General features: G+C 49.2%; 1 protein-coding gene across 1 annotated transcript; it reads left to right on the forward strand.

The window, feature by feature from the left end:
- The first annotated feature begins 3,088 nt into the window (after positions 1 to 3,088).
- LOC141472023 (cytochrome P450 2W1-like) lies at positions 3,089 to 13,906 on the forward strand. The gene is made up of 9 exons (XM_074158776.1): positions 3,089 to 3,286; positions 5,918 to 6,080; positions 7,951 to 8,100; positions 8,194 to 8,351; positions 9,152 to 9,325; positions 10,321 to 10,462; positions 10,947 to 11,131; positions 11,700 to 11,841; positions 13,716 to 13,906. Exons 1-9 carry the CDS (start codon positions 3,089 to 3,091, stop codon positions 13,904 to 13,906), a joined length of 1,503 nt encoding a protein of 500 aa, XP_074014877.1.
- Positions 13,907 to 15,993: the final 2,087 nt, after the last annotated feature.

Here is a 15,993-nt window from a genome sequence, read left to right on the forward strand (position 1 = left end):
GATGAAATCTGAATTTCAGATTTCACTGAAATCTACTGCGGGTCCAGGAGAGGAGGCTTCTTCACGTGCTGTGACACGGGTGGGAAACCACGCGTGGGCGAGGGAGCAGTGAGTCACTGGAGATGCTGTTGTGTTGGTTCGGAGGCAGGTGAGGATGGAAAGGAAAAAAGGGAGAAACAGAAAGGTACAGAAACTGAGGTTATGGTAAATCTATAACGTAAACCCAAAGTTGCTGGCATCTAGAGCTGCCAGTGGAAGGGAAGAAAGCAGGAGGGATGACGAAGTAGGGTGCTCTTTGGCCAAGACACTGACTCTTCACATCAGCTTTACCTCAAGCAGCTAAAGGCAGCACTAATGGTCGTACTGTGCCTTGCACACGCATTGTGCCTTGCACACGCATTGCACACCCAGCTTCTGGGCACCTCTCAAGAGCTTGCTTAGCAAGATGTCTAACAAAAAAAAGCCTTCTCTGCTCTATTTGCTTACCTGTGTTTTGCTGTTGCTCTATTTGCAGTCTGACTGCTGCAAGCCTGACCTTATCTCCGGCTTCAGAAATAAACATTTTTGCTGTGTTGATCTATGCTCAAGTTGGGTCAAAACGCTCAAGTTGGGCTGCACCCCCTTTAACACGCCCAGGCAGAGGAGAGCAGAGGGATCCCAGGGCAGCACGCAGCCGGGACATGTTTAGCAGCGCCAAGAGTGAGCAATGCCCGTAGCCACAAACACCTCAAAGGCCATAATTGAATTTCTAACTCCAGAAAATCCCAGCTGCCGCCCGAGACAGGACGTGGCTGTGGACGCCTCTCTGATGTGGCCTCTTACAGCAATTCCTGGGGCTCCTGCCCTTGCTTAAAAGGAACTCGTCACAGTAAAAAGCCAGCAGGAGTTATCCCAGGAGTTATCTGGAGGCACCGCTGGTCAAGAATGGGACTAACAGGGAAGGCACAGAGATCTGGGGGGGTTTAAGTCAATTTAAAGGATGCAGAGCTGGTGCTTTCCTGGCTGGCTCTCCCCAGGGTGGCTAACGGGCAGGTCGGTGGGTGATGCCCATGGTCCAGGTCCTCACCAGCACCACCCAGCTCACAGGCCGTGGCAGGGGGACTGCCGGGTGGACAGGAGGGATAGGGGACACCCCGTCTGCCATCCCCCCGTGGGGCCCGGCTGCCCCGGGAATGCTCCCGGAGAGGTGTCAGCGCTTGGCAGGTGATTTGTGCTGGGCTCTGTGTGTGCTCGGGCAGGGGAGCACGTAGCAGCCCAGCTCTGGAGCGAAACACGCACCAGACACATTATTGAGACAGGAATTTCTTGTCATCGCCAGAGCTTTACTTACCTTTGTCATTTTTAATGCATTGCACTCAGAGCCTGGTTTAAAAAAACCCAATGCGCTCCCCCCCCTCACCCCCGCTGTCTTTTCCGAGATAATTTAAGTCTCTTTCTGAAAGGCCTTTTTATGATTTCAGCGGCTCCCAGGGCAAGGATGAAATACCAGGAGAGCGGCAGCAACACGTAACTTTTCCACCCCAGGGTTCTGCCGGTCAAACGGGACCCTCCAGGGACAAACATCTTCCACGGGGTGCAGAGCGTGGGCCACCGCGGGTTCTCATCGCGATGCCCACATTCTGCCCCCCACGCCAGCCCCCATCTTTCTGTCCTGTCCTTACCTCTGCCTCTTCCCTCCCTTGAGCAGGCGGGGTTGAGTCATCCTAGGCATGCTCTAGGGGAAACCGTTGCCTCCAGCCCATTTCTTGGAAGCTAATAAAAAGGAAAAAAAAAAAAAAAAAAAAAAAGAGGTCCCAGAAATGTCACGACACAGGCGTTTCTTCTGCTTCTGGGCGGCTGCTGCCCTGTCACATCCCCACACCTCACAGGCAGCTCCGGTGTGGGACCACGCAGGGGGTTTGCTCTGGGACCGTGTTATCCACAGCCACGGCCCCTTCCCATCAGGTCCCACTTCCTTCCCTTCTCCACACTGGCAAGGCTGAGGACCCATATCTGCTGAATAATTAGCCTTTATATCATATAACCTTTGGATAAATGTACCCTTAGCCTTGTGCTTCCTGATCATGTAAGACAGCTTGCTCTTCCCTGAACAATCTTACTCCATTGGCTCTTGATTCCCAATATCCTCCTGAAAGCCACTATTCAACCAAGGAGATCTCGATTCCTTCTGTAGGAGATTTAAACCTTTCTGAGGGATGCAAGCTCCAGGTGGTTTGTATCTTTGGGTTAAAATAATCCCATTCTCCTGTCCTCTTCCCCTTCTCAAGCCTGCTGGGTCAGCTGGCTTCATTAACTTCATTAACTTCTTCCCTCTATCTCTTAGAAGTGGCTCTTGCAACAAGAAGAATCCTCCCAGAATTTTCAACTCTAATTTTTTCTTTCCATCCCACTCATGAATCCACACGCGATCACTTGATCCAAGCTAATTTTCTCTGGCTAGCTATTACACGTCCTCTACTTCAGACACAAAGTCTGAAATCACAGCCCTTCTGGGCAGCTCGGAGACGACTTTATGAAGCAGTTTATGGGCTACAACCCCCGGGGAAACATGGGCTTTACCCTTATTAACAACCTTTGATCTCCACTTGATATCAAGAGGGCTAAAGGCTCCCATAACTAGCTGTCTTTCTAGTAACACGGAGATCTCAAACCCTATCCAAACCTGAGTCTGGAGGTTTTTCACAGGATTCAAAGCAACCTGCTGATTCCCCCGCGTCGGCGGAGTGTTTGGAGGGTCATCGTTCCTGGGAAGGAAGGACCTTGAGGTCCCGGGGGGAGGCGGAGGTGACAGAGGAATGCCAAGCACCTTTTCCCATGTGTATGTTCTTGCACACACATGCACGGGTTTGTAACCTGAAACTCTCTTTACTTCTGGACAGGCTTCGCAAACTGCTTAGACCACATTCTCGGAGGTGTTTAAAGAGGGTGGAGTATGCACTATTTATTTAGGTACTCTACAAACCTTAATAAGAATCGAGTGCTTGTAGCAATCGCAGAGAGCAAACAGCGAGCCAGCTGGCACAAACCGAACAGTGCCACTGCGTTTTTATTGCTACTAACCCCCCAAAACCAGATTACTACTAAAAAAATGTCTTTTTTAATTTCCTTTATCTCTGATCCTGCATTAATTTGTCTGCTGTGCGCAGCAGTATTATTAGCTGTACTCTATTTTTCAACTGGCTATAAAAATTCAGCTTTTAAATTTCCTCCTGGTCCAACTCCTCTTCCGATCATTGGTAACCTGCACTTGGTGGATCTTAGAAGGCAAGATAAATCACTAATGAAGGTAGGACAAAAACCCCCCAAACCAGACCCTCATAGATTTTAAAGCTGCCTGGGATATATTAGTGAGAACTTTTTGGTCTTTTTTTAATTCAAACTAAATTGTAAAGGTGCGAAAATTGTTTTATAATATTTTTCTGGGCTTCTTCTAGCCAACGTCTGTGTTGGTGCAATGTCATTTATGAGCGATCAACCATTAAAAAAAAAAAGACCTCTGGGTAATATGGGAATTCTTCATGTAATTGTGATGATGTACATGAAGTATATAATGCTTGTGGGATTTGAAATATTAATTTGACAGCTCGGACACCCAGGAATCTTTTAAAGCATTAGGGCATAAGAAACACAAAATGAAATTGCTTCCCTCCCGTCTGCCCTGGAGAGATGGCAAGGGGAATTCCATGACGCGGTGACCCCAAAACTCCTTCGGGGAGAGCCAAAATCCAGGTGCCCCCGCTGCAAAATCCACATCCCTCTCAATGGATTGGATACGCGTTAAAATCCAGACGGCAGTACAGGAGAGGGGTGGAAAAGCCACGCTAAGGAACCGGAATGATTAGCCTGGAAGTGCTTCTATTAACCTGTAATTAAGATGACTTACCCCAGTTACGGTGGTGAGCTGTTCCCCGTGCAGGAGGAGGCTGGCAGAGCCCGGGGTGTCTGTGCCAGGGCGCCGAGGCTCCCCCCTCGCCGCGGCAGACGGCTCCCCCGGGGATGGATGGACCCGGGTCAGGGCGAGAGTGAACAAACAGGCGGCGGCTGCCGAGGAGGTGCCGACACGGCTCCCGTCATGGGTCTCCGGTGTCCCCAGCCGGGTGTGGGTCAGCGCTGCCGTGGGGTGAGGCTCCCGGTGACACTGGGGACAGTGTCAGGGCTGGGGACAGTTTACCCAGACGCCGCCGCAGCCCCTGAATGACAGTTTGGAATTTTTTTCCTCACCCGTACCAGGTGTTGCCTGTGCTTGCCTTTACTTGGGGATTACTCCAGAGGGGTTATCCCTTCTTCCCACCCCCCCGAGAGCAGAAAGTGGTGACTGCGCTGAGCAGCAGCACCGGTGGCTGTTGGCTGGGCACCCCGACGGGGGATTTGGGGGGATCCTCCCCTCTCCCCTGCGAAAGCGGACACTACGTGTTTGCCGAGGCAGGGATTTGAGCTGTGGCTTCCCATCACCTTGCTCCAGCCCAAACCCTTCCTGGCTGTCCCCAGCTGCTGGTCTCAAGCTGCCAAGGCCACGGAGATGCTGGGAGGGCTGGAGCCCCTCTGCTGTGAGGACAGGCTGAGAGAGTTGGGGGGGTTCAGCATGGAGAAGAGAAGGCTCCGGGGAGACCTTAGAGCCCCTTCCATTTCCTAGAAGGGCTCCAGGAAAGCTGGGGAGGGACTCTTGATCAGGGAGGGGAGCCCTAGGAGGAGGGGGAAGGGTTTGACACTGAAAGAGGGGAGATGGAGATGAGATCTGGGGAAGAAATTCTTTGCTGTGAGGGTGGTGAGAGCCTGGCCCAGGTTGCCCAGAGAAGCTGTGGCTGCCCCATCCCTGGAGGGTTCAAGGCCAGGTTGGAGGGGGCTTGGAGCAACCTGGTCTGGTGGGAGGTGTCCCTGCCCAGGGCAGGGGACTGGATGATCTTTAAGGTCCCTTCCAACACAAACCATTCTATGATTCTAAGATGTGGGGTGGAGGTAGGCAGGAGGATTCAGGCTCCCTCGGTCCCCTATGCAGGGGATGTATCTCCCCATCAGCCTCCTCCCAGACCCCTTTCCTTGGCAAAGAGGACTGGGGATCTGCATGTAGGACATGCCAGTGGGACCACACGCTCCTGGAGGGATTTTCATCCCCCCAAGGCACTGCGCTGCCTTTGTAAACTGCCAGCCATGGCACTGCTTTGGTGGGGAACTGCAGAGAATTTCTCCTGGGGCATATGGCAGTGAAAAAGCCACTCTGTTTTAGGGCAAAGATACATCCAGAGCCTTCTCAGAGCAAAACCAGCATCACTTTGTGCACAAGCATGGGGACAGCCAGCGGCCCAGGCACCCTCCTGCCCTTGCGGTGGGTTTCCCTGCTGTGCCCAGCTCAGCTGTAGGGACCGAAGCCAGGTCCAAGCAGAGGGGCACAGATTTGCCATTAGTGGTTGTCCAGGGCAAACTAAACACCTGGTGTGGGGCAAATGCCTCTGCTGGTCTAGCAGCAGGGACGCAGCAGTGCTTTGGTACGAGAGGAGCATCATCCCAAAGCTTTCCCATGCAACAGCATCATTATTTGCACTGAAATGTCTTCACTGTTTCCGTCTTTCTCCGGTTTGCCAACTTGTGTTGCCATTTGAGGTCCGGTCTTTAACTCTAGGTGGGTTTTTTTTACTTTCTACTTAACAGCCAAACCAGACCAGTGATGCACTGATGGGGTGGGGGTTCTTTCGTGGCAACAAGCCTAAAATCCGTACAGATGCCAGTCAGGCATCCATACGAAATGCCTCATATTTGACTGTGATGAACTCACAGATGAGCTCAGTTCTGCAGGTAGCAGCTCCGCAGCCGTTCCCAGCAGGGCACCGGGATGTCATATGTCCTTTCAGAAAGCAAGGGGCACTCTCCCCGTGCACGCTCCCTCCCTTCCTCACCATCACAGCTCCCCTTTTTTTTTCAGCTTGCGGAAAAATACGGCCCCATCTTCACCCTCCACTTTGGGTTCCAGAAAGTCGTGGTCCTGACCGGGTATGAAGTTGTGCGGGAGGCGCTCGTGAACTACTCAGAGGAGTTTGTAGACAGACCATCCATCCCAATATTTGACCAAATTCAGAACGGAAACGGTATTAGAGAAAGGCGCGGGGGCGGGCGGGAGGGACGACGCCATCGCTTGGTGCCAGCCTAACTGTGCTTCCCCAGAGCCCGGCTTTTAAACATCCCCCTTGGACCCTTCCCAAGCCAAGCCGACAGAAAAGATTCGGCTTTCTGAAAAGCCTCCTGGCTTTTTGCTGCCGTTGTTTTTCCTAATTCACTTGCCGCCGATCCATATCCTAAACGTTTGAGGGTGAGGAGTGGGATTTTTAAAGGCACCGTGGTAATTCTGGGCTTAATTTCTGTAAGACGTCCATGAGAGCGGCTCTCCACCACCACCACCACATTTACAAACCTCCCCCAGGGTTCCAAGGGGATTTGGACTGACTGGTTTGTAGGGTTTTTCCCTTTCTCCCATGGCCAGGTGCCTCAATTTTGGCCACCATCAGCCGCCCCGTGCCTTGCCTCCCCACAAAAGCTCTTGGGTAGACCATGGGAAACAGGTTCAGGCAGAAGCAATAGGCTGAGGCTGGGAATTTGCCCCCACAACCAACCTCAGGGTTTTTCCCAGGGCAACCGAGTATTTCAGAGGCCTTTTTGCCTCGTTTTCCATCCTCTGAGGCTTTAGCTTTGAGCATCCAAAAGGCAGCTTTACATGCTGGTCACAGGCTGAAGTTGGGCTTACAATTAGAAATTAAATTACCCAGCCATAATATCAACATATGAATTTATCGCCACATAAGGGAAAGGAATCGATGGGGAGAAAAGCATTTTTCAGAGCTAATTTACATGTAAAATATCCCTGTGGGAGACTGCCAGTATTGCACTATAAGTCCTTTCACACTTACCTCCTCAGCCCAAGTCTGAGCCACTTAGAGATGACCCAAAGCTGTAAATTCATAGGAACTAAGTAACAATGGTCACAAATTTTCCTGTGAAACACTTTTTCTTCAGAAAATGCCAATTTGTTGACTCTGAAGCTGTTTTCAGAAAAGGAATGACCCAGATGAAATTGCCTGAATTAAACAAAAAATAAAAATGAGGTTTAGAAATTTGCTTTGCCATTTTTAGAGCAAGAAGATTGGCTTTCCAAACTAAAACTGCACTGCTTTGAAATAGTGTTTATTCTAGAAAAAAACCAAACACATTTTAAAACCTTGCAGCCAAGATGGAAGATGTGAAGTGCTGAAATCCAGCTTTTCGATTGACACAATCTGAGATAGTCTTTGGGTTACTGACAAAACTTTTTCCTTCACTATTTCCAACCCCCTGACAGGATGAAATACCCATCCCTGCTTGGTGGTGTTAGTGGTCATCAAGGCGTGAGCTGAGTGACCTCTACAAACTGATCGTATTTTTGCCACTGCTGAAAATACAGCATTGCTGGGAATCTCCATAAAGCAGTTCAGCACTGACCAGGGTTGAGGAGACTGAATTATCCCACCCCACACAGACAAAATATCTTTATGACTGGAATAGGACAAAGGGAGAAGCTTCAAAGACACAAGGTTGTTGCTTGAGGCCTTAGACTTGCAACCAAACGGGGTCAGAAAGTTGCGTGATTGACTTAGGCTGACATCTCTGCCCAGCTCTACAGCCAACCAGTACTGGTTTGAAGCCATTCCTGCTTAACTTCCACTCAGGAGAGGGCTGGGACAGACTGGGTTGGGTGGGAGCTTGTTTTTCCCAAACTACAGGCTCAGTGAGACTGGGCGAATGGAGCTGAGAGGATACGGGGATGGGGCACACAGAAATGGGAGACCCTTTAGTCCCCAAATCCACGGGAAACCGGGCAGCAGGAACGCTTGTGGAGATCCCTCCTCATCCAGTCCCCTGTTCTGTTCCGTGCGGTGGGGCTCCTTCGTGCGTAAGCCCAGCAGCGATGCCTCATGGCCTCCCCAGGTTTGTTCTTCTCCATCGGGGAGCTGTGGAGAACAACTCGGAGGTTCACCGTCTCCAGCATGCGCAACCTTGGCATGGGGAAAAAAATAATAGAAGGGAAAATTTTCGAGGAGCTCCACTTCCTCATCGAGATGATCAAATCCTTCAAAGGTGAGCTGGAGACCACCGCGGTGCTGCACAGCCCCACACGCATCGCTGCTGCTGCAACATCTCACTAACGTCCCCATCCTCCTCCCCTCGCAGGGGAACCTTTTAGCCTGACGTCCTTCAACTGTGCTCCCATCAACATCACCTTCATCATGCTGTTCGGGGACAGGTTTGACTACAAGGACCCAACGTTTCTCACTCTCTTAAGACTCATAGATGAAGTTATGATCCTTCTGGGATCTCCGTATTTGAATGTAAGTGACCTATCCCACAGATTAACGTGGGTTTTTTTTGCATTTGTGAGCCTCACAAACCATAGGATTTAGCTCAGCAGTTTTCAAAAGTTCAGAACCAGCAATTACACCTAAAACGTGACAGTTCTCCTGTCATACCACCTCACTCACCACGTGTGCAGCTGGATTCCAGATTTTTAGCCAGATTTTTTAGCTAGATTTTGCAACTCTCCTTTGGAACCACCCTGCACATCTGTGTGGAGCTAAAATAAGAACCGAACTATGGTTATTTTAGCTCCACAGATATTTTTGGGGGCATTTTCAACATAATTGCTCCATCCAGGCTTTCTTTGCTGCCTTTTCTAAGAAGGCACATTCAGTGTTGATGTCCAGGTGAGTGAGATTTCACAGATTGCATTAAAAATGCTTCCTTGGAGAGTACCAGGAAAACTCTGTGTATCTTCAAACTATCATACCCCATCCTTCATAACTGATATTGGGAAAAAACTACCCAGCCTCATACTGCTCTAAATTGGCTGGTGGCCTGGCACACAGGAGCCCCAACTCTGTTGAGAAGCTGACCAGGCTGTTACTGGTTCCCAAAGAACAGCATAAATGTTAATTTTAGGTAATTCTAAATAAAGACTCAAAGGTTGCAAAGCACTCCCTTATGAAAATCTGCCCAGGAAGTCCCTGAGATGCCAAGATGATATGACTACAAGACAAAACTCACCTGGTATCTCTTGCCTTAGGAAGAAGCTGTTTCAATATGCTGATATTTCTGCAGAATTAATGCTTCTCTCTTTTTAATTCCTCACTAGTATTTCAATTTCTACCCATTCCTTGGATTTCTTTTCAAAACCCACAAGATTATGCTTGGGAAAATAGAAGATGTGCGTGTCATTTTAAGGCAATACATCAAGGCAAGCAGGGAGGACATCAACGAGAACAGTGTGAGGAGCTACATTGATGCACTGATTTTCAAGCAACAAGAGGTATTTGACTGTTTAGCTCTATTGACTGTTTGCAATGTCTCCTTCGGATTTTTCTCGCTAAAACAGTTCCTGAGTCTTGATTTCAGTCTTGTCATTTAAACCTACTGAAATCCATGCTGTTGTTCCAGTGGTATGGAAACCAGACGCCACTCTCTTACAGCTGGTGTAATTTACTGCAGGGATTTTTCTATCAAAATTAAGATATAAAAGCCACTGTCTCAGTCCACTCCTGAAATAGCAGCGCTAATAACCTGAGATCTACTCCTTGTTCCTAGGAGAAATTGCATGAATTCACATGAAAGCTGACTCTGCCTTTCTTGTTACAACAGTAAATCAATGAATCATCGATACTGTTGTTCCAAGATGAATGATACCCTTAAAGTACTTGGGTAATAAATCATCTGTACAAGTCCTAGCCCGGCCCTGCATCTTACTTTAGTAGAGACTTGGCAGTTTCACACATCAGTTGAGTTCATTCAACACAAAATATTTGGGATCTGAGTTTTTTCTTCTTTCTGGATCTGGGCCAACCTTAGGCACAGTGTCTTCTACCCAGCTACATGGAAGAAGGGTCAGTAGAGTCCTAAAGCCCAGCAGAAATGGCCTGAAGGGTCATTTTGAATGTTGTTGGGGATTCAATGGTGCCTTAGGGCAGGAGGAGCCCCTCAGACCTAGGAATAGCTGAATCTGCTTCTGTACAGGGGAGAGACCGGGCTCTTTCCAAACCTGTGAGGGTCCATGAACAGCATTTGGCGCTGGGCTTCAGCCTGCTTCTGAGTGGAGATGGAACAAACCAAAACTCCACTCCAAACCTCCATCTCTGGTGCTCCCACCTTTGGTGAACACTCTGCATTCAAGATCAGGTCTATTTTAACACCCCGTTCACAAACACAAGCCGATGGTCAGCGGTGTTGTGCCTATGCAGTACTTCCCAAGCGTGGTGAATACTAAGACTGACGGTTTTAAGACTTTTCTTACCACTTCTGTTTTTCAAGGAGAAAAACAAGAAGGACAGCCTCTTCCATGATGACAACTTAATAGCATCCATACTGGACCTGGTCATGGCGGGAACAGAGACCATAGCCACGACGCTCCAGTGGGCCATCCTGCTGATGATGAAATACCCAGAGATTCAAAGTGAGCTCCTTTCCCTCTGTCTGTGGCACAGCAGATACGGGGAGGGGAGAGCACAGGACACAGATCCACAGGAGCTCTTTCACCTTAAGAACTGAATCCCATCTCTCTGTTATTATGAACTCCCGATGTAATTAGATGCTGGTCAAAGTCACAACCGAATAGTCCATGTGCCTTGCTGGGAGAGAGGATGGGTGGAGATTGAAGTATGATGCTGGGGAAACAACCCATCCATGTGTCTGAACTAGAGATAGAGCAGGGAAGCCTTGGCTGGCATTTTAAGAAACCTCTCCCTCCAGACCCTGGAAAAATATCACAGAATCATAGAATTGCCAAGGTTGGAAGGGACCTTTCAGATCATCTAGTCCAACCATCAACCTCACACTGACAAAACCCACTGCTAAACCATATCACTAATATGTTTTTACCAAAACCGAATCAGGAACTGGCTTTCTTGCTGGAACGCAACTGTGTTTGTTCCTTTCAGAAAAGGTGCAGGAGGAGATTGGGAGAACCGTCAAAGCTGGAAGCTGGGCCACGTATGAGGATCGGAAGAACATGCCATTTACAAACGCAGTGCTACATGAAGTGCAGAGGTTCATCACCCTCCTGCCCCACGTTCCCCGCTGCACTGCTGTTGACACCCACTTCAGGGGCTACTTCCTTCCCAAGGTAGGTTCCAGCTCAGGAACACATCACCCTCCTCGTTTTTGCCAGTGCCACTAGAGACTGGTTTCTTTAAAGGGAGTTATAGGACAGAAACCCAAAGTAGGTATCCAAAATCACCTCCAGAAGAGTTTCTATGTTGAGTCTATGAGATTGGTATTGTAGAACTATTGTGCTCTAGTTAAGCCTGTTCAACCACATTGAGTCCAGAGGGACTGGTCTTGTAGGACTCAATCCAGTCCCTCTCATGCTCAGGACTTCATCACTCCACGAGTGACCCTGGTTTGCCTCTTTGATGCCATCTGCACAGTGAAGTATCTGCCAGGGAATTTACAGGATCTGACCCTCTGCTTGAAGCTTTCACAGCCCCCATATGGGATTTGACTTCAACCCTTGGCACTGCTGGGAAAATCTCACTCACTTCTCTCTCTACTGGCTGAGGGGATAAAACCCTCAGGGTCTCCACCTACCCCAGGTGGAGCAAATCTCCTAGGACACCAAAGTCTGTGTCACAAAATTAACCAAAACGGAGTGCTTTTGCTGTCTTTTGTGCCTTCAAATACTTTTCTTCCAGGGTATAATTGTAATCCCGTCGCTCACGTCAGTGCTGCTGGATAAGACGCAATGGGAGACACCGCATCAGTTCAACCCCAACCACTTCCTTGACGCTGAAGGGAATTTTGTAAAGAGAGAGGCTTTCCTGCCCTTCTCCACAGGTAACTAAAGGGCTGATCTGCACAGAGCTATAGCAAGACCATTTTATTGCAATATACATTAATGTGGTCTTCATGGTTAAGTACTGCCTTTAACTCGGTCAGTAAGCACCCAGGTAACTGAACGGTGTCAATTATTCTGCATCCAGGCAAACGGCTGCTCTCAGAGCACACCTCTCCCACCACTGAAGGGGTTGGTTCCCAAAGGTTCAACAGGAGAGAAGACAAAGAGAAATACTGCCTCCAACAGAAGGTGGAAAAATGCCTTAAAGCTGTCAGGAGTATGTGGATAATCAGACAGGGCTGGTGGGGCTGACAGCACAGCTATGCACGGGGTTTCGTGAGCTCTCCTGGAAGTGAAGGTACAATCCAGGGACCCTCAAGTCCTGTCTTGAGGCAAGTCCCATGTGTGAGTGGGTCTGATGGACAAGACCTCATCCATTGCCCACCAGAGCCAAGGAGGAGGGTCCCAATAAGCCTTGCACCTTCACTGAATTTCACTGAATTTTTAGAGTTGGAAGAGACCATAAAGATCATCTAGTCCAACTCCCCTGCTGAAGCAGGATTGCCCAGAACATGTTAGAGCATGTTACTCAGGACTGCATCCAGGTGGGTCTTGAAAATCTCCAAAGAAGATGGGTATTACAGACAGCAGAGACCCAACATGGGACAGAGAACTTCAAACCAAAATCTTAAATTCAAGGCCCTGGATTGTTCCCGCCAATCACCTTGGGTGGTGATTTTAAGAGCTCCCAAGGATTCCCAGAAAGACCTGGTCTTTCAGAGAAAGAAGCCCAGCCCCGTGGTTAGGGGAGGCGATAGAGCACTTGGCACCCTGACACTACCTCCAGCTGCCATTTGGGTCAAGTAATAGACTACTTCTTTTGTTTTTCTAAGCTCAATCTCACCTGCAAAATACGATTACCAGTCATTCCCTGGAGGCTCAGAAACCCAAGCCCCTTGGGACTCAAACTGAGCTAATGGTAGGAACAGTTGTTAAATGTCGGAAACTCTCCCCTGAGCCATCCTAAAAGAAGAAATATCACTTACTGAGGGCCTTCCCGACAGCCATAAATGCTTCCAAAGTTTGCAGATTCCCAGAAAGGCCTGATGCCCAGCCCATGCCCTCCATGACTGCAGAGCGTGTGTCACGAGAGGGCATAGCTGGATGGAGTAGTCTTGCTGGGAGTTTAACAAATCCCAACACTGCAGGAGCCCATTAAGTATTATTAAGAGAGATTTCCTGCAGAATCCTACGAACCCTCCTGAGTAACCTCACACTTTCCAGCTGTTCCTCCAAAAGGACAGCTTGAAGGCACTTCAGAACGTGCTCCAACCCCAGACTCTCAGCAGTGCCTTCCGACATTAGGAAGCCAGTCCTCTCTGTCCACCACGTGTTTCACCCATACAGAGACCATCATACAAAGGCACAGAATCTAGCACAAAGAGGGGGTGGGAAAGAAGAAACAGTCTTTTTCTAAAAGTGGGATAAATTCCACAGGAAAAGTGACTTTCAAACCATACTGCTTTGGGAGGAGGTGGCATTCTTCTATCAGGCTGCTTTTCAAAGAGAAAGGGTTAAAGATGCTGAGAGGGTTGGAAGAGCTAAGGAGAGGAGAGGGCACATCGTAAATGCATAATAACCCTGTACTGTGGCTGTGACTTGCTGTGGGACAAAAGAGACCAGGCAGGCAGACTGTGCCAGCGTGACTGGGACAACTACCTTCAGCAACACGGGCTCCTCTGCTCCGAAACGCTCTGGTGCGTTTCAAGGTTTCACTCCTGCTTCCATCACGACATCTCAGATGCCAACCTGCCCATGGCAAATACTCTACTTTGCTCTTTCCATCAAGTAAACACGCTGCTTGCCTCCGCAGGGCGACGGAACTGCATTGGAGAAAGCCTCGCCAAGATGGAGCTGTTTGTCTTCTTTGTGGGGTTGCTGCAGACATTTACTTTTCAACCCCGGCCAGGAGTTTCAGAGGCTGACTTGGACCTTACCGTCCCCCAAACGACTTTCACATTAAGGCCTCAGCCTCAGGCAACCTGTGCTGTCCCGCGTGAATAACCACGGCCTGGCTGGAGAGCAACCCAACAAGCAGGGAAGCTGCTTAGACCCAACTTAGCCATGCTAGGACTCACCAACCCTCCTTCACATCCCCTTCCCACTGTCTCCACCCACTCTCACTCCATTGCTCTCCACCACTACAGCTGCCCCATAGGCTGATGACCCCCTCTTTGCTCCTGTGCTGTCATCAATTAGAAACCATGATCTCGGTTGACAAAAACACGCTTCTTCTCAAGACAGACTGTCCATGGAGCCAATGGAAGGACCATGGAAATGGTCTGGTAAAGGGGATGCAGCCCATCAGTAGTAGGGGTGACACCCAGGCTCCCACGGCAAAGCAGTGAGGCTCATAACGTCGCAGAAATCTGCCCATTTGCTCCACCGTTTGCTAAAAGCCACAGAAATACACTCTAGGTCACACACCTGAACCCTCTGTAGGTACCTCCTGAACTTTTCCAAGCTCCCTAGTTATCCATAGCTTCTAGCGAAATCCTTCCGGGCTGGGCAGCCAAGTCAAACACCCAGAGTGAAAAACAGATCGATTCATGTGATTTGAGAATAAAGGTATTTCTGCCCTAGAACAGTGTCCTGAGAATTGCCCCAGAGGCTGCAAACTCATTTAGATAAGCAAGTGCTGTCACCACCAAGTTGAACACTGCTTCACGGTCTGAATGAAAGAAGATCTACATTTCTAAGTTTGCAGTCTGAATCATGAGGCCACGTGAGATTTGTACCAGCAACCAACCACAAAAGGCTAATAATACAGACCCATTTCTAGTTTTATGGATCTCTGTCTTTCCTGACCTTGTTGAATAGGAGCAAACACTGTTCCACTCTCAGATATCCTGGGCCATGCTAAGAGCCACCACCAGCAGCCAGTCTGGTCTTCGGGATGGCCTGGCCATTGGAACCAGCCATGCAATTTCCTTGCAAATGGTGTCTTATTTCTCAGTGCTGGTATTTCGCGCTCACACACGTGGAAAATTGGGATCAGGGATTAGACGAGACCTGGTTTGGGTTGTTTTCCTTTCCTCTGTAGCTCTGTCTGGCTGTGTTCCCTGTCTGTAGCACTCTTATCTGCCATCATATTCCGCAATCTTATTCCAGTTGATGTATAGCTCAGGCAATTTTTCATCCACTAATCTGCCTGTGAATTGCCACTTCTCCATATGCATTTTCTTATCATGTGCTTTATCATATTGTTTGTTTCCCCCATCATGGGAACCAAATAAAGTTTTAATCCCAATGTCTTCATTACATTTCACATGCCTGATACCCAACTTTGCTAACACAGAAACAAAAATGCCACGAAAGGTTGATCCTGTGCCCAGAGTGACAAATACAAAGTTTTACTTTTATCTCACAGAGAGAGGTTCTGCATACCCTTATCTACTAAAAACCAGCTCAAGAGGAGATCCTCCATATCTGCAGAGTGGTTTCTCCAGGGCAAAGAGCTTTCCCTTTGTGCTCAGCTTTGGACTACTAGTCCATCCTGGGGAGAGCCTCGGGTTTTCACTTTTAGGTCTTCAACTCTTGGTTTCAGAGGCTGAATGAAAGGTTCCCACCACAGCTTCACTGATGTTGATACTGTCCCTCCGCTTAGTGCCTTGGACCCTCAGCCTCTCACCTCCTGTCCTCCCAAAGCACCACCTGCTGGCAATGTCACTCCTGAGGAGTGGTGGCAGCAGAATGGGGTCGTCTTCAGGGAAGCCAGGGAGAGTCAGGTAAAGCAACGGAGGAGCAAGCCATGTACCAACTCAGTGAAGGAAGTCTTGGCCCTGCGGAAGTCTTTGTCCTGCTCTAGCCCCCTCCAAAAGTAATATGAACTTAAAAGAGATACGGCAACAATCTCGAGCTCTGGGGGACAAACCTACCTGGGCTGGCTTCAAATCTGCATGAATCCACTGGTGGAACCTCAGCCCTGACCCCTTCCCATGGACTCTTAGGGTCCTGGCTTTGAAGGAGAGGGATGGATCCCTTCCTACACGGCACAGCAGCCTTTGGACATCATCTTCTGCCCTGGCACTCGCCGTCAGGCAGAGCGGAGCCCAGGGCAGTGCTGGCCGTGGACAGAAACCCATCAGCCT

Source organism: Numenius arquata, chromosome 14, assembly GCF_964106895.1.
Source record: "Numenius arquata chromosome 14, bNumArq3.hap1.1, whole genome shotgun sequence".
Lineage (NCBI taxonomy): Eukaryota > Metazoa > Chordata > Aves > Charadriiformes > Scolopacidae > Numenius > Numenius arquata.

Bases quoted from the DNA above. Each gene is read 5' to 3' on its own strand.
- LOC141472023 (XM_074158776.1), top strand. From the start codon at position 3,089: ATGTCTTTTTTAATTTCCTTTATCTCTGATCCTGCATTAATTTGTCTG. The intron at 3,287-5,917 runs GTAGGACAAAAA...TTTTTTTTTCAG, and splicing joins AAGATAAATCACTAATGAAG to CTTGCGGAAAAATACGGCCC. The intron at 11,842-13,715 runs GTAACTAAAGGG...TTGCCTCCGCAG, and splicing joins TTTCCTGCCCTTCTCCACAG to GGCGACGGAACTGCATTGGA.